We start from the raw sequence: 23,439 nt of genomic DNA on the forward strand, positions 1-23,439 counted from the left end.
GGAAAATACTCTGACCACTGAATTCCAATCCCCTACAATTGCAGGACTCATTATCCTATTTTTGTTTATAAACTCCACCTTAAAACCATGGAGTTTGCTACTGTTCCTCAGAACAGAGCAGGAAGGGCAGCTCTGGTGTGTTTTGGTAGGCTGGGTTGCTAAGGAAAGACAGTGAAAGCACTCCCTGCTAAATCAAGTTTCTAAACTAAGGAATGCTACATCATATGTTTGAGCTACAAGGTGGAATCAAAACCCAGACTGCCTCCCCAGCTAAATTAACTATTATCCTTATCCTTAAATATCAGTCTTACTATTTTGACTCTATATGTTAACAAAAGGTACTTTAGAGGAAAAAAAATCCTCAAAAATGACAGAAGCTAATGTTCAACATAAACAAAAATCCCCACCCAGGAAATCCCCATTTTGCTTTTTTGCTTTGAAACAGAAAATGTATTTTCATTATTTATTGAAAAGATTTTACAAAGACATAGAAAGATTTTTAAATTTGCACCCATGGCCTTTAATTCACACAAATCACATTTGGACAGCCTATCTTCCAGCTGAGTATCTATCCCATGACTGAGCTTAGCACCTCTTATCCAAGAAGCTATTTTAGAAAAAGCAGAGTAAGTGTACTTAAATCAAACCTGCACAAGGACAGGCTGCTACTGAAACTGCATCCTCTGAGGAAAATTCATGTGCTTATGTTACTAGGCTGGCACATACAGCATCTGCACAGTGGAACATGCAGCAAGTTGCAAAGCTCCTGGGCCTGCAATGTCTCTCTACAACTGTACAATAATTTTCATCACAAAGTACATTTAGTACCAAAGTACACCATCCACAGCACTAGGAGATTTTTGTTCATCCACAAACAGATGGACACTACCTGGCAGACACATCACAGTCTGCAACATATTGAAGTTCACAGTTAGCAAAAAGGAAGATAAAGCCCCTCAAGTGGAACTGCAGTAAATGAGCACCCAAGGCTGGCCTGTGCCTTTTTCCAACAACACAGTATTACATGTTTTAGTATTTTAGTTAAAACACACCTGGATATTGGACAGTCCTGTTGATCCTTGGACTTGTGTATACAGCAACATTTGTTCAGTCACTTACCCCAACCACACACGTCTTTACAAATCAATAAAGCCAAGGGAAAAGAAATACTGCTAATATGTAGGAAATCTGGACTTTGAAACCAACATTTCATCTTTTGGAGGAAAAAAAGGAAAAACAGTGATTAAGTTTCAAGATGGTGTCATCTTTTAAGACATCAGTAGTAAATACAAAAATACAAAACACTAAACAGAAATTAAAAGTTCAGTCAGTTTGCAATGCTCCCATTCACCCTACCAAAATTCCTCCAGGCCCTACTTCCAGGAAACATCTCCTAAGATTCCAGCTCCCAGCATACACAGGACTCTCTCATGTCAGGACTGCAAACCATCACTGATACAGTCTTTTGACGTAGCTGTCTTGCAATGCTCTGCATCAAAACATTCTTCAGACTCTGTTAAAAAGCTTTTCCATCTTAAAAAAAGCATGCAAAGTTAGTGATCATAAATTCTAAAAAATGTAAATCCTCTTTCTAAATTAAGCTCTTTTTAAAACAATGCTGGAAACCAAAGAATTTGCTTTCTCCAGTGTTTTGGGAAGTTTAGCATTTGGCCATATATGCTTTAAATGACACTCCATTTAAATTTCTCTGCTTCTAATGTAAATTCATTTATTTTATTTGCATATTTTTGTAGAGGAGTTCCTGAGTTTTTTTGAGAGACTGTAATCTGATTTTCGCAGAAGCAGTTACAAAAGCAGCCCTTCAGTGGAAGCACAGACTGTAGACAAACTACTATCTAGAGTCTGTAGCTAAGGCTTTCAATAATGCCATCAGTTCACCTCTAGAATGGGCAGTCAAGTGTGCAGTGCTGGCCTGAATGACATAACTTTGCTTCTACACACACAGCCACTGCCTATGGTCAGCACCACTTATGTTTTACCCACACCTGAAAACAGCCCTTATATAAAGGCAACTTCTGCCCTGCAAACTAACCATGGGCAGCAAGCAGCTGAGTGATTTAGATTCAACATCTCCTTGGCCTAGGAGGAGCAATGTTCCAGCATTAGAATTGTTGGGTGTTTGACAGACAGGATGGGGAGGTAGCAAGAGTGAAAAAAAGGGAATTGGATACATTATCCCCCTTATAAATACAACACAGAACAGTCAGCTCTCCTGTTACTGATTATCATCAATGCTGAAGATAAGCCAAGGATTTGGGGATCTCTTGAATATTCTTTACTCCTGGCTCAACTCTTACAAACAATGTTCTTTCACTTTGCCATTTAGCAGCAAAAGTAGCCATTATAAATCAATACCATTTTAATTAATGACAGCAGTAGGCTGTGTCATGTTATAGAGACACTGCCTCCAATTAATCATAACATTACACATCTAAGAGTCTTTTAAGACTGAGCAGTTTATAACTGATACTTAAGCTCACAGTTTCTGTATTTTAATCTGCATCTACTGTCCCACTTTGTGTATTTGTACAATCCATAGCTGGAACTGTGATAATCAGATCATACCCACTAGATCTTGGTTGCAGTTCATGACAAAAAAAAGATGAAAAAAACTTTTTACATCTCAGCAATGCTTTTACCTATATATGGTTTCACAGCAATTTCAATGATTTCCAGATTTTAAGATTCAAATATTGTTAATCAGTAGGCAATTTCAACTGATGAATTACTTTTCTCTAATTCTCAAAATTCTTTTATATGTTCAAGAATAAACAAGTCACTCTACACCTGCTTTATCATCAATAAAAGAGAAATAAAGGCCTCTGGAGAGATGTATCTGACATGTTGAAGATTTCCTTATTATCAGTACAGTCCTCTGGAGATGTGTATACTGACCATAAAGATAAACTCCAACTAATTTGCACCTATATGTTTAAATTTAAGTTCAGCAGATTCTAGCTTAAGGGGAAACCAAACACCTAGTGCCTAAAACCCAACTTAGTAATAACTCTGTAAATAAAAATAAATTTCTGTTGATTCTAAGACAACTGACTGAACTGCCAACAACCACCTAGTAAGTCAGTTGTCTAAAATCTAGCTCCAAGAAATATTGCCCATGGCAATGCCTATTTATTTTACAGCTCCAAAGCAGAGCTTTCCTTATGCTGAATTTCTCTTGGACAGGTTAATCTTTGTGCCCATGCAGAGAAAAATATGTGCAGCCAAGTCACTGTCAGCTCTGAAAGTCTCAGCAGATTTTGTAACAGATGCTAGTAGTTTTTTTAGAAGTTCTACCACAGAATATTTACTACACGTATTAATTAAAATCTAACAGTTGTGGCCCAAATTATTCCTTGATAAATTTAAGCATGTAAAAAGCAGCAGTGTAGTTAGGACCTCATTATTGTAGGTTCTTATTATATAGAGAAAAGGGACCTCCTGCAAAGAGCTCTGTTCACCCCTTCCCATTCATCAAAGGCAGGTTCCAGGGACAGACCTTCGTCTCTGGAATGAGGTGCCCATGTATGGAACCTAAATTTCAGTTTGCTACAGAAGTGTGACTGTGTGTACTAACTGGCAACAGATTCTCTTCCAGGTTTTACTGTTCATTGTGCTGTTCCAGGCCTGACTGCCTGCCCTGTACAGCTACCAGATATTCTCAGCAGTCTTAGATCTGTACTCAGCTTTTAATCACATGTAATAACTTTCTTGCAAAAGACATCACTTGAGTTAGAAGAATGCAGTGATGACAGTTAAAATGAAACCAACCCCCTTGAGTAAAATACCATAGTTATATTCAGAGATCTGCATAAATAGCAGCTAATTTGCAACTATATCCTCCCAACTCAAAAAAGTATTTTCAAGAATTTGATAAAGTCTTTTCCATGTACAACTAGGCTCTGAGAAGAAAACAAACAACCAAGTCTTTTATTTCTTTACAACATCAAGGGATGCTGAAGTCAGGTCCACAACCCTTGTTACCATATGATTTTCCTTATCTGATACAGTCCTGACTGCTCAAGGTATTTGAGAAATCATTACAACGTGAATACTCAGCTGCCAAACTTCTCATTTTTTAAAAATACATTAAAGAGTTCTCTTTTAACTGAACAGTTTAAAATTGTATTGGGTGTATGTGGCAAGGTTTTCAGAGCAGGTGGAGGGTCAGTGGCTTCTGTGGGAAGTTGCCAGAAGCTTTCCCTACAGAGAAATTTCCCTATTTCCCTCCCAATAGAGCAAATGCCAGCCAGCTCCAAGATGGACTCACTGCTGGACAAGGCAGAGCCCAGCAGCAACTGCGGGATACCTTACTTCAGAAGAAAAACAAAAAATTATTTCACAAAAGTAGTTCTGTCCAGGGAAAAGTGAGAACATGAGAGAAACAACTCTGCACACAGCAAGGTCAGTGAAGAAGGAGGGGAAGAGGTGCCCCAGGTTCCAGAGCTGAGATTCCCCTGCAGTCCATGGAGGAGGAGGTCGTGAATCAGGAAGAAATTGAAGCTCAGAAAGAAGGGAGGGGTAGGGAGAAGGTGTTTCTAATATTTACTTTTCATTATCCTACTCTGATTGGACTGCTAAAAATCTCTGTTGATTTCTCCAATTTGAGTCTGTTTTGCCCATACTGGCAATGGTGAATGATGTCTTTCCCTATCCTTATTTCAACCCTCAAACTTTTCCATTGCACTTTTCTCCCCATCCAGCTGAGGAGAGGAGTGACAGAACAACTTTGGTGGGCATTTGGCATCCAGCCAGGGTCAAACCACAACAACTGAAATTAACTTGTAAATTATGTTGGGAAATGTATTTATTTCAATTGCCACAAGCAAGTTAGTTTCTTTTAAAATAGTGACATCTCAAAGCCCTTGTCGTTAACTAACCTGGACTGCTTCAAGTCAAGAGCTTTTTCTATTTTACTTATTCAGTGGGATATCACAGTGTAAGAGCTTTACTTACACATTGCCTTCTCCACTGGAACATGACAGGAATGTTATTTCCATGTGGCTGACAATGCAAACAACCACAGTGGCAGAAAGCAGAGCTGGAGTTCGTAACTTTGCTGGAAAAGAAAACTAGAACAAATGAAAACCCTCCAGACGACTGGGCTTTTCAACCATTTCCCCAAGCACTGCAAGTCGCCAGCAAGAAAGCAAATGACCTTGTAAGTTCTTACATGTTAAAACTAAACTAGAATCTTATGTGTTACATGGGAATCAAGACTCAGAACTTGACAGCAAAGGAAATTCCAGAGTGATTTGTCAGAGCTTAAAACCCATTAATTTTAGGAACACTGATGAACTAATCTTCTCTCTCTGGCAAGTGAATATATTCTACTGCTCTCCAATAAACTGAACCTACAGTTTACCACCTTCTCCCTGAGGACAGAGATGTGAATCAATCTTATTTCAGTCAAGGATAAATTCTTTAAAGCTCCAATCACTTCCATCCCTGTAGCAGAGTTCACTTCAAGCACAAATACCTCCACTTACACTAAAAAAGTTTTACAAAATATCTGCTAAATATTTTACATTGCAAATACAAACTCATTCAAAGTGAATGAAAATGAAAGTTTAGGTGTCTCCCACCAGAGCCAATACAGACTGCTTTCCAGTATCCCTTCAAGTCTTCCTATCGCCCATTTCCCTTGGCAAATGTTTTAATATCATCTAAAATTACCCATTAGTCCTCAATGGGCCTGTCTACACTTATTCCCAAACAAGAACTGCCACATACAATTGCCTGCCACTCCTGCATGGTATCCAGAACACCAATGTGCAGATCCTCTCCCCAGTGCCTACAGAGGTTCAAGCACTTTGTCAGGTTTACTTTGTCAGACTTCCTCACTGGCTGTGCCAGAAAACCAAGGAGTTCAGCATAAAGGCAGCAGGCAGAACAGTAACAACTTGTGTGCACTGGAAGTGAATCACAGAACACTGAAATATTCTTTAAAAGAACACTTTTGTAATTCCTCAGCTCTCAAATAGCAAAATTAAAGTACCCAATCTTAAATGAACTTTATTTGTAAACTAAGCAACCTCCAAATCAGATCTGCTGTCAGGCTGTCACTATGGTTCTGTGTGTAATGAATTATCTTAATGAACTCACAAGAGAAAACTTCATTAGAGCTTTTCTTTTGGTTAATCAAAAGTAACAAAAATAACATATTGGTAACATTTTGGTTATTCACTTGAATACACAAAAGATAGGACACAAGGGAAAGTCAACTATAACTGCAAAACTTTCAAACTTTCAAAACACAAAAGACCTGAGAAACAATTGTTGGCAAATATGTTTTCTGTTATTAGACATCTGAAAACAAGCATATATTATATGCAACTTCTTATAAAGCTTTATATATAGCCAAATGTACCAGAAAAATAATTCCCATTATAAACACTTACATGAACATGACAGAAATAAGTGATTTTATCAAATGCACATAGACAGCTTAGGCACATTCACATCAACACTGTACTCATACCTAGCACACTCTTAAAAGAAAAAAAAAAACCCAAACACTTTCAGAAGCCCAAATATCTCCCCTAAAATATAAACCAATATTAAGATTATCATGAACAAATAGAGAACAAGAAATTACCACAATTTAATCTAATATCAATCTCTATTGAATATTCTTTTAACACATACAAGTCAGATGACTGAGGACTGGTTTTCTGTTCCCCCCATGAAACACTCTCTTATCATTTCCTGGCTGCCATTTGATATTTAACTGGCAGAGGGTGGGTGGGTGGAAAAGAATTCTTTTTCTAGTTCAAGTATTTTAGGAGAAAGTCATTGAGTGAGGAACACCACATTTTAGGATACAAATTTAGCCTGCATCATAAAATTTATCACTAGACTAAGGCAACTTCCTAGCCACACACAAGAGAGAATTTAGCATTCTAGTTCAACAATTAGCAAGATGAATCAACAGCCTGGGGGAGGAGGGAAGACTTGCCTCAAAACAAATTACAATTTTTCAAAATTCTGGACCAGCAAGCTTACTGCATTAGGAAATATTAACAAATGAAGAGAAGACATTTCCTCATTTGAATCATTTGTATAATTACATTCATTACATTAACAGTCAGCTTGAAACATGCAGAGAGCCCAAACATCCTAAATACCAAGAAGTCCTGAGAGTTTGCCCGTAAGTCTGCACAAAACCTCACAGCTCAGAGCATGTCTTCTCATACTCTTCCCTGCAGAATAAAACAAATCACAGGAGTTTTTGTTGAGCTTTTGGATATGAAGCTGTAAACTTATTCACTGGTCTGCAGAGTGTGCTAAGTGAAGAAGGGCATCTGAGAAAGCACAGACACGTGGGTTTTTTTCTATCAAGCTATGCAGATCTGAAGTAAGGCATGAAAAACTACAAAATACAAAGAAGCAGTAATAATGCTTGCAAATAAAGCAAGCTGTGAGCTCTCTGAGCTGTGAAGTTCCATTTCAGCTCTCCCTGCAAAGTTTTCCTCCACACAATTCATTTGTTTTTAGTAAGCTATTTTTAAAAAGATCACCCACAAGCTTTAAGAGCAGAATTTGTGGATCATAACACGGCATAGTGAATTCAAATCTGAGCAAGCGAGGTTTTACAGCTACCTTCATGCTTCAGCATAGCCTGTTTTTACTTTTAAAAATGAACCAGGAAAGCACTGCATTCTTAGACATTCACCTTCTTCCCATCTTCCCACTAAGGACTGACAATGACAGAACACAACACAATGGATTGTCAATACATTGAATTTTTACATTCTGTGTTGCATCTTTCAAAATTTTCTCAGAGGAAACTATTTCAGTCCGCTTGGATAATTCACTGAGCCAGTATCTAACTAAAGGAATGCAAACAAAGGTTATGAAAACAATAGTGTAGTCTGTTACTAGACTCCAACTGAAGTTTTCACATAAACAGATGCCAAAAGTTATGCAATTTACACTGCAAATGTAAATCTCCCAGGTAAAAGTGCAGCAACTGAACTAATGTAAACTCGACCCAGGCTGCTATACGATAAGGACAGCCAAATGACAATGCAATTCTTGTCTGTCATATGACAGTTATTTTCAGCCAAGTAAAACTAGTTTCGTGTTTCTAGTATAGTAACAACTCCATGGCACATAAATCCAGGCTGCTTCAGCTGAAAACCATTAGTCCTCTTTCAGATTGTCAGGTCTTAAGGAAAACTCTGTAGTCACATCAGGGTGTAGCAGACAAAACTTTGTGCAATGACTCATTATATGGGAACGTTGGTCTTACAAAGGTTATTTATATAACAGGAGTTCCATTTGAAAAATAGTGTGTTTTAACATTTGCTGCACAGAACCTTTAATACTATCTACTTAGCTGACAGGCATCCAAATCCTTCAAAAGGTGTCATCATTACATCCAACGAAACACCTTTCTAAAAACAGCCTCTTTTTAATTTCTTTTCTTAATATTTAAGCAAATACTTGTATTTTATGCAGAAAAGATTTCTTACCATTTGTAAGCCATAATTAGAGACTGAAAGCTAATTTAAATGACAGCTTAAAACAAAAAGGAAAATGATAGAATAATTCAGGTATGAAGAGACTTCTGGAGTTGATCCAATCTAATCATGCACTAAAAACATGATAAAAACTAATTAAGCTGAATCAAAATATTGAGAGTTTATATCCCTGATAATTAGACAAAATGATAAAAAAATGTTATAAAAGAAGTTAGATGTGCAAATTGACTTTATAAACAGCTCCCATTCAAACTTTGCTTCTCCACAAAGACATGTCAGCAGCATTATTTTCCACCCTTTGGCTAAGAACAGCCTCTTTGTGCAGGCCATTGCTCCATCTCACTTTAAACCTGAGCACAGGCTTCCGCCCCTTCCCTTCTGCAGGCACTGGCACTTTTGTGGCCTCATAGTAAACTCATGAAACTCATCCAGCTGAACACCCAGCTTGGCAGAAAACTCACAATTAGTTGGCCAAGTAAATTCTAATGTTGGCACAAGGTGGCACTGGGAAAGTGCATTTGGATGCAGAACATTCTTTTTGTCAGGAGAGTGCACATTTACTTCATTTTGAAACTGCAGAATGAGTCCCTTTACTGACCCCGCTGATTCTCTCTGCCTCAAGCAGGAATGCAGAGAAGATCCTACAAATAAAATTCAAATTATCCTAAATAAGGACTAAGTCAAAAAAGCTTTAATATTCTTGCTGTTGCTCTAACTTTTAACTGTATCACAGGAAGCGCAGAAAGAGAACTAAGCCAAATCAACCAACCAAAAAAAACCCTGTGCCATTTAAAATGAAAGGAAATTAAAACTCCATCAATGCAACAAAAAGACTGGTACATGAAGCTTGGTAAAGCTTTTGGGAATTAAACACTGGGGATGGGGATCAAATGATGTGCAAGAAGGCTCAGGAACACCTCTTTTCCTCCCTCTCCCAGACACCCCATTAATGGGATTCAAGAGATGGGACACAGCTTCTTACCTGAACCCTGACATTAGGATGGAAATTTTAAGGTCTTTATAAAGGAACAAGGGATCAAAGAGTATCTTTCAGAGCTGAGGTAAATGGAACACACTTCCCAAGGCTGATGTGCTGGTCTAACACAGGCCCCTAAAGCCAGGAAATTACTCCTAACTCTTGAACCTTGCTTTTGTAACGAGGTCCTTACAAAACAAGTTAAATCTGAATTAATTCCAGTCAATGGAGTAGAAGCCTACTATCAGATATGTCCCTAGCTGATGGGGCAAGTTTGTACAACCCCTCTTTCCACTCTTGATGATCCACTATTGCCAGCTCAGAAACAGAGAGAATGTGGCATATGCCAGAAAAAAAACACAAATCTGGCAACTGGGTTTCACCATTTCACACACTTTTAGCAAATGCTTGGTTTAATTCCTCCCTCTTGTTTCTTATCAAACATTTTCTTTCTCAACTTCACAGAACTCTCTCCTCGTTCAACTGAATAAAGTCTTACCCAGAATCAAAGTACCATATGATCTAAAAGCTATACAAATGATAAAGTGTCAGACTTCTCTAAACAGTTCAGTTCCAGAATTTACTGAATTCAAACAGTTGTTTCAAATAAAACCACTCTTGCCCTATTCTTATCAAAACACTGTTTCCCCAGTGTTATTCACATCTCAATCTACGTTGAACACACCTACTCTGTATAACCTTTATTTCCATTAAGTGTTCACAAACAGCAGTGAAAGATAAGGATTTAATTTTCTTCTTTGAAGTGGCACAGTATTTACCCTGAGTGTGCCAAAGCAGCCCTACACATCCTACATTTGAAATTCTGCAGCCCTTTCAAGCTGGGTACATAACCCTTAGAACCCTGCTAGGCCACAGGAAAGCTCCAAAGCTGCTGGTGGGGTGTCCCCTCTCCACCTCCTTAGGAAAGGGGAGGATCAGATTTAATTTATCCTTTCCAATAGTAGAGAAAAGCAAAGACAAAGATAAGATACCACAGGTCAAACAACTCTGTACCTAAACTAGCAGTGTTTGACACCAAATCTATTATTTATGTAGCATGACCAGAATATGATTCTTTTTACTGATTTCCTTTTATCTACATATCAGAACATACCAAATCAGTGGTATAGATAGATTAATTAATAATCATTAACTTTTGCCTTCAGAACCTTATACACAGTTATAAGACTGTGACAAGCTCATTTCAAACACTACAGAGGATATTTAGAAATAAGTGTTCTTTTAAAACTTGCTATTATTCAAAAGAAAGGTTTTTTAAAAATAAACATATTCAGTATGGGTATATGGGCAGCAAAGCTCAAAAGAAGCTATGCCAAAGGCAATTTCAACCACTAGAGAACTAGTGATGAATTGATAAATGGGAGATAAATAATTTGGTTTGTATTAAAGTTTAAGTCAAAGAAATTTATCTTACAGAAACAACATGCCCACTCTTCTTTTCTTTTGAAGAAAAAGAACAGGACACCAAAGAACACTTCACATGTATAAAACAGGCTTTCATTACTATAAACTGCAATGAAAATGTTTTGACAATAATCCTGATTCAACTTTATTTCCCAGAAAGTTCTCATGTTAAAAAATAAACAAAAAAAAAATCTTAGATGGCATACCCCACCACACTGTGATATGCCAACAATCTCAAAAAGCAGTTGTAATTTAAAATGAGAAGAATCTTGTAGAAGATGCAGAAAAGGTTGACTGTTATCCCAGGTTTCTTTCTCTTCCACAAATCTCAGTCCCTACAGACAAGATCTTTCTGACTCCTGCAATCTCAAATATGATTTAAGATGGGCCAGTCCTTATATGCAAAGGCACTTAGGCATGGAAATGACACTAGCAGACTAAAATGCAAAATAAAAAAAATACCAAATGAGCAAACAAAAAAAAACTAGAGACATGTACACATCTTCCTTAGTTATTCAGACAAACTGCTTATTGAAATTTACAGTAGTCCCAAAACACAGTAGTAATTTCTACATAATAATAATAATTTCTTGGATTAAAAAATTATGTAAAGCCTGTGTCACCTACAAAGAGTTCAAGAGGTGTACTAATACTTTCAGGTTGATGTTTTCCTTTAGTCGTTTGATATCATGTTCAAAAACAGCAACTCAACATGTGGGTTTCTACCATAAATATTTTGGAAATTGATCTTTATAAATGAATCACCTAGTGAGGCTCACCACATTACTACATGAGAGAAGGTGTTTTGGGACAGACATGGTCTCAGCATAGCTTTAACACACTCAAATTGAAAACTCTGAGAAACAGGGAGATAGGATCAATTGTCTAATATCTTTTTTTTTTCCCTTTAGTTCTCCATTCCCAAACCCATCATTTACATTTCTCCTAACTATGGGGTACTCTTAGGATGTCACTCAAGTTACCTAAATTCAAGAAGTAATACCGAAACAACTTAAACTTCTTCCTTTAAGAAGAAAGCCCAACCACAAACACACACACAACCCACAACACACAGATGTGCATATTCATATACTATGAATCAGCTAGAACAGAGCACAGTTTAAAATGAAAAATAATCAGGCAGAAGAAGGACACAGAGTTCAGGTGTTAAGTACTCACATGTTACTACTCTATATTACTACACCTCTTCACCCTTTCCAGATGCAGGCTGGCAGCCCAGAGCCATGGCCACCTGCAGTACTCACCACCCAAACTGATGAGATCTTGCCTAACACTGTACATGGGAGTCATTTTTCTTATAAATCACCCCTTGGTAAATTCCATCCCACGTACTCAGCTACGCTGGAGAACAGATCAGAAAAATGTGTCAATGTCTCAGTGGCTTCAAATTTCATATGCTGCAGAAAAACCCTCCTACAGTTCCTGCAGCTGCAGCAGCAACCAAAGGTATGAGAGGAGGAACATCTTTTTCTTCTATAGCAAGTAGCACACATTGCATTGGTGTTCACCTGTTTATCAGGTTTACTGAGTACATAACATCCATCAGCAAGGGATTCTTTGGAGATTCCTGTCCTGAAACATCTATCTGAGATTTAGATAGCAAGTTTGATTCTGTATCATCAAGAAATCTTCCTATCAGCTACACACAAGAGCAGAACCACTTTAACCTTCTCTGCAAATGTCACTCAGTACAGGTGTGATCCTGCAGTTAGAGCTACCAAACCACTTTTCTTCCACAAGCACTGGCTCTGCCTTTCCAATAAATACCAGTGAAAACCAAAGTCTTTGTTGCTCTAACCATATCATTAGACATTATCTCCTTTCTCTAGGTGAAGCAGTGGCACAGCAGTTCAGTGGTGACCCACAATACTCACAACCTGCAAAAACGTCATACAGCTTCCCATGAGAAAGAAGACCTACCATTTTCTTTAAAATGGTACTTCAAGTAAGCTTTAAATTAAAAGGTGATGACAACTATTTAGATTTAGGCAGGCTTTTTCCTTTTTTTTAAGTAGATGAGAAAATAAAATAAGAGAAAAAAAAAAAAAAAGAACATAAAATCACTCCAAACTAGAGCAGAAATTTAAGTGTGTAGGACCCAAAATGGCACAGCAGACTTGTAATTAATGTTCTACCATGCCACTACATTTACTACAATCACATACAGTATTTCAGTTTCTGTATAATATATACTTAGGCTTACCAAAAAATGTCTAAATCTGTTTTCAGAATAAATTCTTTTAAAATGCTAAGATTTGTTCCTATTTCGGTCACCTGCTGATTGTTGACAGACTGCACATAGATACAGCTCCTGGTACCAGGCCAAATTTACATTTAATCTGGGGAAAACAAATTCAGCATGGCTTTTTATCTGTATGTTGAAGAAAACAGGAGCCAAAGTTTCACTAAACCAAAACATGTTGAACATGTTGGCATGTTATGAAAGTGGCACTAAGCAACAAGAACCACTGCTAAAATGGAAAAATTAGATTAACTTTTTCGGCTGATCTAAGAAAGAACAAAGTAAATTTTTTATTATTAGATTACTAAATTCCATTACCATTTTTAAAATAAAAGGCAACATGATACCTGGCCTTTAAAAACAAGAGTCCTGCCTTTAAGTTTCCTACTTTTGCTCCTCTGTGTACTGATACCTAAACTGCCATTTTCACTATATACATGTTTGTAACTAAATTACATTCATTCCAGTGTAAAATACATCTGGTGCATAAAATGCTGCAAATAAAGAGAAAATGTCTTTCTGTAAAGACTTGTTCATGTCTTAAAATGTCTCTATTTAAAGACAACTTTGATCTCCAGTTCTTTCTCATTGTAAGTTCTGCTGCCTAGTTCTAAATTATTTGAATGAGCACCCATCTCTGCTCCCTCCTACCCCATATAATCCATGACACCTTTCAAACACACAGCACAGCTATAACTACAACTTAGCAAGTCTATGAGTACAGATCTTATTTTTTTAAGACAGTAAATGTGGTATTTTTCAATGCATACTTATTTGTAGTTAATCCTGTGTTGACATTTTAAGTGACATAACTTGTATTCATGTTGAATTTATTCATTTTATATGCACAGTACAGAATATTCCTGATGTATAACCACCTGCTCATGGAAGAAGTAAGTCTAATTTAGGAAACTAATAATTAACATTACAAATGCTATCTAGTGTGGTGGCACAACTGTATCATTTCCAAACTGCAACTGAGCATATTGCCAGCAGAAAAACATTCTCTTGAAATAATCACTTTCTCAAAAATAAATAACTCAATGCAGTATTACTGAGTACTTAATATGAACCACTAAAGCAACAGACAATACCAAGGTGTGTGGGGAAAGGGAATCACACCTAACACACCAAGCTAAAGCTCTTCTCCAATCAAGGGCACAGAAAGATACCACATGTCAAGTAAGTCTTTCAAGTACCAAGTAAGTCTTTCAAAATAATTTTAGTTGAAAGATTGTTTATTACACCTCAGCATCAGTCCCAGAAGAGTAAAAAGTTTCCTATATTTAAACCACAGCACTGTCCTACTCAAGCAATTTAAAATTTATTTCCATAACAGAAACCAATGGAAAATCCTTCAGTTTGGAGTTCATACTGAGATGGATAAAGCTCATCCCTACCAGCAATGTCAGGTTCCACCCACTAGCTGTTACTTCAAATATGACTGAAATTCACAAACCTCCAGGAAAATGCACATAATGCAGAAGGAAGAACAACAGCAGTTTTTCAAGATGCTTTATGGAAGCAGCATTAAGGACTATGACAGCAGACATTGAAGACCACTTTTGATTTAAGCAGCTTTTCAGAAGTCTTCTCTTTTCCAGATTATGTTTATTCTGGAAGCTACTTTGATTTGAAAGAAGGATGCTTCCAGAACATAGCAAATACATCAACAAAAAGAAAAGAACCAAGACCTTTAAAATTTAAGAATATGGATAAAGAAGAAGGAAAAAAATAACAAAAAAAAATCTACATCCATTTGCCAGCTGGTGTCTGAGAGGGTCACACTTTTGGGACTCTGCATTTTGATCAGTTGCTGTCTCACAATGCCATAGGATATATACAGGTGCTTGCAGCCACCACTCAACTTTTTTTTTTTGCCTCTGACTTCAAACAGGAGGCCCCTTTCCAAATCTTTAGTTATTTGGACAACTCCACGCAGAAATTAATTGCCATTTTATCAAAGGTAACAAATTGCAACTTAAAATAAAACTTACACACAGCAATAAGTTTGAGTATCTACATCTTAGTTACCAGCAGACTGTTACTATATACAAGCCTCCACTACCAATCTAGCTTCAATTAATTCATTCTAAATGCAGTGTCAGAACATTTCCATTATATTGCTGTGTGATTACAGGAAAAACCAAACACAACACACATTACAGGTAAAGTAAGAGCTATTTGCTACATTATTTGAGACTCACATCTCTGCTTCAAGAGGTAAAAACATTTAATCTCTCCTGTACACTGCACTTATTTTTATAATGATCTTCCATCAGAACTTTGGCAAAAGATATGATGGAAGAGGAGTAAAAGCCTCCAGTCTCACACCTACCCACTCTATTCTCTGCTATAATTTCCTCAGTAGAGCTAGAACAGGTCACATCAGGTATTGCAATCTGATGCCATGAAAACAGCTGCTTGCACTCTTATCATCTCAGTACTGCTGGATGCACAGTCACTGCAAAGAGTCCCCAGGGGAGATGTGGGTGACTGTAGGTCAGCAGCAGAGAGAGCCAATAAAGGAATCACACGGAAAGAATCAGCAGAAACCCTCAGGATTTGGGGTGTGGGCACAGAGAGCAGCGAGCTCTGCCCAGCGCATCACGGGGCAGAGTGGGGCACAGGCAGGCCTGGATGCACACTGGCACTGGCAGCTGCATCAAAAACATCATTCATCCTCCAAAGCAGAAATTACAAACGAAAGGTATTCAACTTTGAAGCCAGATTTAAGCTAAAACAGAAAACAGTAAGTAGTGTTAGTTCTGAAGACCTTGTAGAAAGCCTAAAACTTCCAAAGGAAGATTTAGAGAAAGCCTTTAAAAACCCCCACCATATCAATGCACAAATAAAGCCACCACGGCCCCTGTCCCTTAGTCCTCATGTCACAGCCCTGAAACCACTCAGAAACACCACCTCACCTCTGGTTCATCCCACGTTTGGCAGCACTCTACTGAGAGACCAGCCAGCATTAAGAGCCCGATTCTATTTCCCTCTCATCTCAACTTTGCAAGGAACGGCCCAAGCCGCGACATCCGCGTTCTGTCTGCAGAGACCGCGCTAGAACCGAGCCGTGCGCGCCACTGGCACCTGAGGGGAAGGAAACCCAAACCCTGCAGCAAAGTTTATTCCTGCCCAGGGGAACCCCGGCCGCGGCAGGCTCAGGCTGTCACCGCCGTCAGCGCCGCGGGCGCAGCGGAGCGGCCGGCGGGGACACGGAGAGGCCACCCCGGCGGAAGGAGGGCGGCGGGGAAGGGACAGGCTGCCCGCCCGCTCCCGCCGCTGCACCGTCTCGGAAGGGGCTGGAGAACCGGGACAAGCAGCCATGGGGCGCGGGGGGTGCAGTGCCCTCACCGCTCCCGCCAGGCCGGCTCCGGGGCTCCGGCCTGCGGAGGGGCAGCGCGGCGGGGCCGGGTGTCACGCAGGTCCCGGGGAGGTACCAGGCCCGGCCCGCCGGGCGCGGGTGCTCGCGGCAGCGCCGAAGGGTGTTGGCCACTCACCCACGCAGGCAGATCCGCGGAGGAGACGCTGAGCCGCACCGCCTCCTCCTCGTCCTCCAGGAAGGCGAGCGCCCGGCCCAGGCGGGAGCTCTTGCCGCCGCGGTGCCTGCGGATCCAGAAGAGCCCGCACAGGGCGATAAGCACCCAGCTGAAGCTCAGCCCCAGGTAGCCCAGCACATACACGGGGAAGATCAGCACGAAGCTCCTCGCAAACTGCGACACCAATCCCGTCACGTCCACGCTCAGCAGCGGCGGAGGCGACTCCGGCACGGGGTCCGCAGCCGGCGCGTTCTCCGCGGCGGGCTCGGCGGCGGACCCCGCGCCGGGGGGCTGCTTAGCGGCTGCCCCGCTCATGCTACCGCAGCGGCGGCTCCTACTGCTGCTGCCGCTCCTCCCGCTGCTCCTCCTCCTGGGGCGCTGGCTGCGAGCGGGCAGGGGGCAGGGCGGCGGCGGCGCCTCCTCGCATCCCGCGCCCGGCCCCGCTCACCGCGCTCCGGCACCACCCGCCGCCGCTTCCGGGCCCGGCTGGCCCCGCTCCGACCGCCGCTGCCGCCGGGAGGAGGCGACTCGGCCCCGACCGCCGCTATTGGCGCCCGGCCGCCGCACGAACGCCTCTGCTCGCCGCCTCCCCCGCCCCGGGCAGCCTCTTCCCCTCCCCTCCGCCGCTCGCTCATCCCTCCCTCGCAGGCCTGCCCGGGACCCGCGGCCGCTCGGGGCCACGGCCATGGGGAATGCGGGAAGGGGAGCGCCGCTCTGGGGGACACCGCAGGAAAGGGGCTCTCGGTGGGTGGCCGGAGCACAAAGAGCGTGCCGAGGCGTGTGTGCGCTTCCTCACGGGCAAACCACTCCGTCTCCCGTTCTCTTCGGTCACTTTCGCGGCTGGATGTTTCTACCTGTTACGCCCTTCGATGACAACCTTCTTGTCTCGCTGTGTTCGCTGTTGATGGGTGTTATTAAAGGAGAGACTGATCGATGTCTCGGAGGAACCAGACGCTGGTCACTCCGCGCCTGAGTTACAACAGGTGTTTCCTGAAGTTTGGCTCACACATCCTCACATAAAGCTGCCTCTTCTGTCATCCTGTTAACACACACGAGTACCGAAGGTGGCATCCACTGTCTTGGGATTTGTTAAACCGAAAAATCTGATTTTATAACAGGCTTGTGTCCTGTATCCCTTTAACACCTGGTTCTTGCACCATTCCTCCTACCATTTCTTTACCTTTTCAAATAACTTTGATATAGTCACGAGTTTCGTAAGAGGCAGCTGTTGCTTTTCCTTAGCTATCAGGTCCTAATCAGTTTGCTGGTACACACAGATTAAACTCAGCATTTACCAGAAGTTTGTGGGTTTTATTTGTTTTGAGGGTTTTTTGCTTTTTTTTTTTTGGCCTTTTTTGGCTTTAAATAGCTAACCTTTCACTTAGTGGGAATGCGGATCCTTTCTCCTCTCTTCAGATGCCAATTTTCACAAAGTGTGTAGGACTTTGAGACTTCAAATTTGCAGGCAGTAAAGAGGGGAGAATCACTTTAGCCAATAGGCTGAAAAGTTATGAAAACACATACAAGTGGATAAATAGAAAAGCTAAATAAAAGCTTCATTTTCTTAGGAAGTGAAAGCAACCTCATCTCAATTATCCAGAGAAAGTCAAAAAAGCAATGGCATCAGAGGAAAAGTTGTTTGCTTTTTAGAGTTAGTGTGGCACAACAGAATTGGAAAAAGAATCCATGTTTTGACAACTGAATGTGGTGTAGTGTTTTCTCATCTTTCCAAAATCCCTCCATGCCAGCCATCAGACTCAATGGAGCACTCGAAGTTAAAACAATTTCTGGCCATGGACTCCTGCTGTTCTTTACTTTCTCTTTACCACAGACACTGAATTTACTCCATCTGTGTATTTAGATTACTCGGGATGAATATTCAGAACAACCAAATGATACAAAAAGATGTAACAAAATCAGTGATTTACAACTAGGTGGTAATCCAAGCTTTGAAATTATAATTTAGTTTGGGTCTTCTAGAGAACTCAAAACACCTGCAGGCTGTAACTGTGAAGGAACTGAAGAGCACCATAAGGCTCCAGGAAAGCTTGTGACCTTAAACTGAGGGTATCAAATATGATGCTGTGCACCCTTTGGACACCAGTGAAATTAACTACAGTAAATTTGAGTGATTTTTGTCATTTATGGAATTCCTCTTCTAATTATTTACTCTGCTTATAATGTGGCTTTAATGTAACTCACTCCTGAGTTTCAGTAACACCTAGTACAAATGGCCACATTGTTTGTTGGCTCCCTCCATTACAACCAACACTATTAATACTCTCATTTTTTCAAGTCTTTTGTTCTCAGCCTTGGACTCCATTGTCCACTTAATTTCCCTATCCGGCCTTACAGTGTCTGAGTCAGAAAACAACTGTACCACAAATTAAAATGAAAATTCAAAATGAAGGGAAAACAGTGATTGAATTAATGTGATATTTGGCAAGTAACACTTTACCACAAGCTACATATTATTCTGCTCTCATGTATGTCCAGCATGTATTTTGAAAATGAGCTGGATATAGAATTTAGAGAAGTTCCCCATGCAGTCAAATTTAATAAAATGGAGAAAGAAAACAGGAAATAAAAAATAAACTTGTAGTAGCATTTAGAATGACAAACATAATATAACTGTAGACCAGGCAGCCTAGCATTGGTCCTGCACAGAGTAATTAATCAATGTGGAAGTTTGATTAATCAGAACTAAAAGTGGGTGATTGTGTGCTAATCGAAGAGGAAAACAGAAGTAAGATCTTGTAGCACGAATTTGATAATGTTTATCTGTAACATCAAGGGGAAGTTCTGATAAGGAGTTTACCACTGACTTCTAAGAACCTTTGTAGATAACTCACTTGGGCCCACACAATATTTTGATGAAGAAACTGGATGGTAGGAAATTAGCATAGCCATTGTTGTATAGAGACAAAAGAGTCTTGTTAAAATCAAGATATAAACTCTGCTGCTAGGTGATAAATTAGGGTTAGTTACTTAATTATAAAATTTATAATAAAATGTTCTAGATAAACAGTAGTTATTTGTTTATTTGAATCTTTTGGTGTGGATAAAGAGTTTAATGATTTGCTCAAGAATCTTGGAAATGTTAATTCACATATTTCCTGATACTATACTTTAATATTTTAAAAATGTAAAAATTTAAAAAAAGTAAAATTTTAAAATATATAATTTTAAAAGGTAGTCTTTTGTGCATTAGGGACTCCTGAAGATAATAATTTATGGCCCAGAGATTGCTCTGGCTTCTTCTCAAGTATCCTCTAGTCAATTGTATCAGCTGCACAGCTGATTATATTTATTTCATTTAGATGATATTTATTCTTTCCATATCCTGCCTTTTTTAGGCCTGTTACATTATTAGAATTTCAGTTCATACTTTTTGTTAGCAACATCCCTTTATACCCATTCTCAGCCATATGTGTTTGCCTCTCTTGCCATGATGATTTGTTTGCCAGTAAATACCATCACTACTCTCCCAAATAACTTCCCAAAAGATCTTGTTTGCACATCATTTTTGACCATGAGAAAAACTGGGAAAATTCAGTTTATGTGGTAAAAAAGAAAACCTAATCTTCCCAACTTCTTTGGAGTTTACACAAGAAAACATGTTTTGGAAGCAATTTTAATTGTTACTCCATGACCATTTACAGTAACAGTTTATTTCCCTGAAGGATAATATATGGTATTACACCTAATTTTACCCAACAGCATTATTTCAGTCTAATAAGACTACTTTGCTATTGAAGAGAAATCTTTATTGAGTAGAAATCTGAGAATTTTTGCTGAGGAACATAATCCTTAAAAAAATTGAATTATTAATGAAAATATAATTTACATGAAATTTTATCCTAGTAGATTCTCATGATGGAATACTCTCTACTTCTGTGTTTGATTTTATGCAGCTGTTACAGCCTGCTCCAAGTTATCTACCCTAGACCATAAATATTTTTTACCTGCTTCAATTTATCTAATATATAGCACAAAGAAGAGCCAAAAAACTCTAACATACCTGAGCTTCTGTTTGGAGAAAAACCATGTGTGTCTGATCCCTGCTATCACCCAGGCTGGCTTCAGTTTCACTGAATGCATAAATTGTACTCTCATGACAAGATCCTCAAATATTTATTGTTACTGAAGACAGAAATACTTTCCACTGAGATGTGTTTCTTAACAAGTTTTCACAATAATTATAGTCTCCTTTTTTCCCCCTCATTGGATTCTTAGGAGTTCAAAACTACAGACACAAACTTTACTGCAGTAATCCACATTTTTCTGTTTCTATTTATGAACCTGAAGGACAAACAAAAGTATTTTGATATTTTGCAGATCATTTATGCATGTCTGCTGATAGAAATATTTTAATTTTCTTCTGATCTTCAAAAGACTTCAGCAAAATGTGGTTAAAAAAAGGTGGGGGGGAGGAACCCTACAAAGCCTAGGTCCTAACAAGTTCATTTCTTCATGAAATTTAAAAAAAAATTAAAAAGTGGTTTTTTTCCTAATAACAGAAGAGTCTTGATTTTCAAGCCTGGTGTAAAGTTGCCATTTGTCCCTCTGAGGGGTAATATTTCCAGCAACTTTTTGGTATAATACTGTGATGTGTCATTCCACAGAGGCGAAGAAATATGCAATAATGCTTCACAGGCTTAGAGGAACATCAGCAGATATAAACAAACAAATAAAAAAAGTTTATTACTGCAGAATATAAAAAGCTGTGCTATTTTATCTCCCTGTTTTTCAGATAACAGTGCGGGTGAAGAAGGAGATATATGTACCAAGCCAGGCAAGAGAAAAACCTGTAGATGCTAAAATGGTAATAAAATTCTCAGGGCTACCAAACCCCTGTTTTGCAACACTTTTCTTACAAAGAAAATCTAGGGCATCCTTTTATGATGGCTTTTTTAAATTTTATTGCTTGTATTCACTTGAGTCTAACACACATTTTATAAGAACAGTCAAACCACTGATGTATTCATTTTCTCCACTACATTGGTGACACACTGTAGTTTATTTTAATATATGGTGGATACATTTAAGCATGCACAAATTTTAGTATTGTTATTCCAAACATGCTATTCTACCTTGTATTCTCATGCAGCAGATAAACTTCTGTTTGATCCCTAGATTTAAGGTTTGAAAAGTTCTTTCCAAACCCTCTAGTGGCACTTTCCCACATCTGTATTTTTTCTTGTCTGAGAGATGCCTGACTAGTATGCTATCATAAGGCTAAGAAGAAAACTTATTAGCAGCCAAAACTGGTATTTTATTATTTTTTTTACTAGTAAATACATGTGCATGTTCTAAAGAGTAGACAAGAGAAACAGAACTTGAAAAAAAAACTGCTTCTTCTTTTCAGTTTTTGGCATCACTGTCACATTTGCTTATTTAGTTATATGTATTTGCTATATTGTTGTTTAAAAAAAATCCAGTTGAAGGTTGTTTTGTCCTTCAGTGTCTATACATAGGACAGCATTTCTGTAGAGATCTCTTCCTAAGCAGATGCCCAGTTCCATATTATACAATGTCACCACTACAGCTAAAGAGCTCTCTGAGATAATCCAAGATGGCTTTTGTGCCCATTTTTATATGTTCAAGGAAGAAAAATATAAAATTATAGAATTACAGGAAAGTTTGGGTTGGAAGGGCCATTTAAGATCTAGCTCCAAGTCTCTTGCCATGGGCAGGGACATCTTCCCCTAGTCCAGGTGGCTCAGAGCTCCATCCAACCTGGCCCTGAACCCTGCCAGGGATGGGGCACCCACAGCTTCTCTGGGCAGCCTGTGCCAGGGCCTCACCACCCTCACTGTAAAGAATTTTATCCCAATATCTAATCTAAACCTACTTCCTTTTAGTTTACATGCACTCCCCCTTGTCCTGTCCCCACAGGACCTGGTAAAAAGCTCCTCTCCACCTTCCTTGCAGGCTCCCCTCAGGTACTGGAAGGCCACAACAAGGTCACCCCAAAGCCTTCTCTTCTCCAGGATGAACAATTGCAATTCTCTCAACCTTTCCTTGTAGGAGAGGTGCTCCATCCCTCTGATCATCTTTGGACTGTCTACAAGAGGTCCATGTCTTTCTTCTGGGCATCCCAGGGTTGGATGCAATATTCTGGTTGCAATATTCTCTACCAGAGAGGAGAAGAGGGACAGAATCCCCTCCCTGCCCTGCTGCCCACGGGGCTTTGGCTGCAGCCCAGGACACGTTTGGCTCTCTGGGCTGTGAGTGCCATGGCTGGGTCATGTCCAGCCTCTCACCCACAGCACCCCCAAATCCTTCTGGCCAGGGCTGCTCCCAATCTGCTCACCCACAGCCTGGATTGAAATTGGGGTTTCCCCAAACCAGGTGCTTATAGATTATTATTGTTCTGCTACAACCAGATAAATAATCCATTAGAAAGGTTATAAATATTTTAGTATCCATAGATATTTATATTTAGTGGATACAATTTAGCCCTTAAAAGTCATACTTACATTTAATGGTGTGTTTGGGCTTTTTTTTTTTTTTTTTTTGGTTGGATTTTTGTGTGGTTTTTTTTGCTTTTGTTATTTCCAAGAAAATATCAAAATTTTTTTGGTTTTTTTTCCCTCATAATTGCATCCTTGATTTACTTTTCTGCTATATGATAAAGGAAAATATTTCACAGTTTGGACAAGTAGAAACTTTTACAAAATTTTTATTTATTCTGGAAATATGAACACAAGGCGAGATATCATGGGT

At 39.5% G+C, this 23,439-nt stretch overlaps 1 protein-coding gene across 4 annotated transcripts in view; it reads right to left on the bottom strand.

Annotated features, from left to right (window-relative positions):
- ESYT2 (extended synaptotagmin 2) overlaps positions 1-17,040 on the bottom strand; it is an 80,319-nt gene extending 63,279 nt beyond the window's left edge. For all 4 annotated transcript variants that reach the window (XM_063183317.1, XM_063183270.1, XM_063183217.1 and 1 more), the window contains exon 1: positions 16,672-17,040. In XM_063183317.1, coding sequence (XP_063039387.1) covers positions 16,672-17,025 — 354 coding nt within the window. In that variant the 5' untranslated portion in view covers positions 17,026-17,040. The remainder of the gene's footprint in view (positions 1-16,671) is intronic.
- Between the last annotated feature and the right edge of the window lie 6,399 nt (positions 17,041-23,439).

The sequence above is a fragment of the Melospiza melodia genome, chromosome 1, assembly GCF_035770615.1.
Source record: "Melospiza melodia melodia isolate bMelMel2 chromosome 1, bMelMel2.pri, whole genome shotgun sequence".
NCBI classification, from domain to species: domain Eukaryota; kingdom Metazoa; phylum Chordata; class Aves; order Passeriformes; family Passerellidae; genus Melospiza; species Melospiza melodia.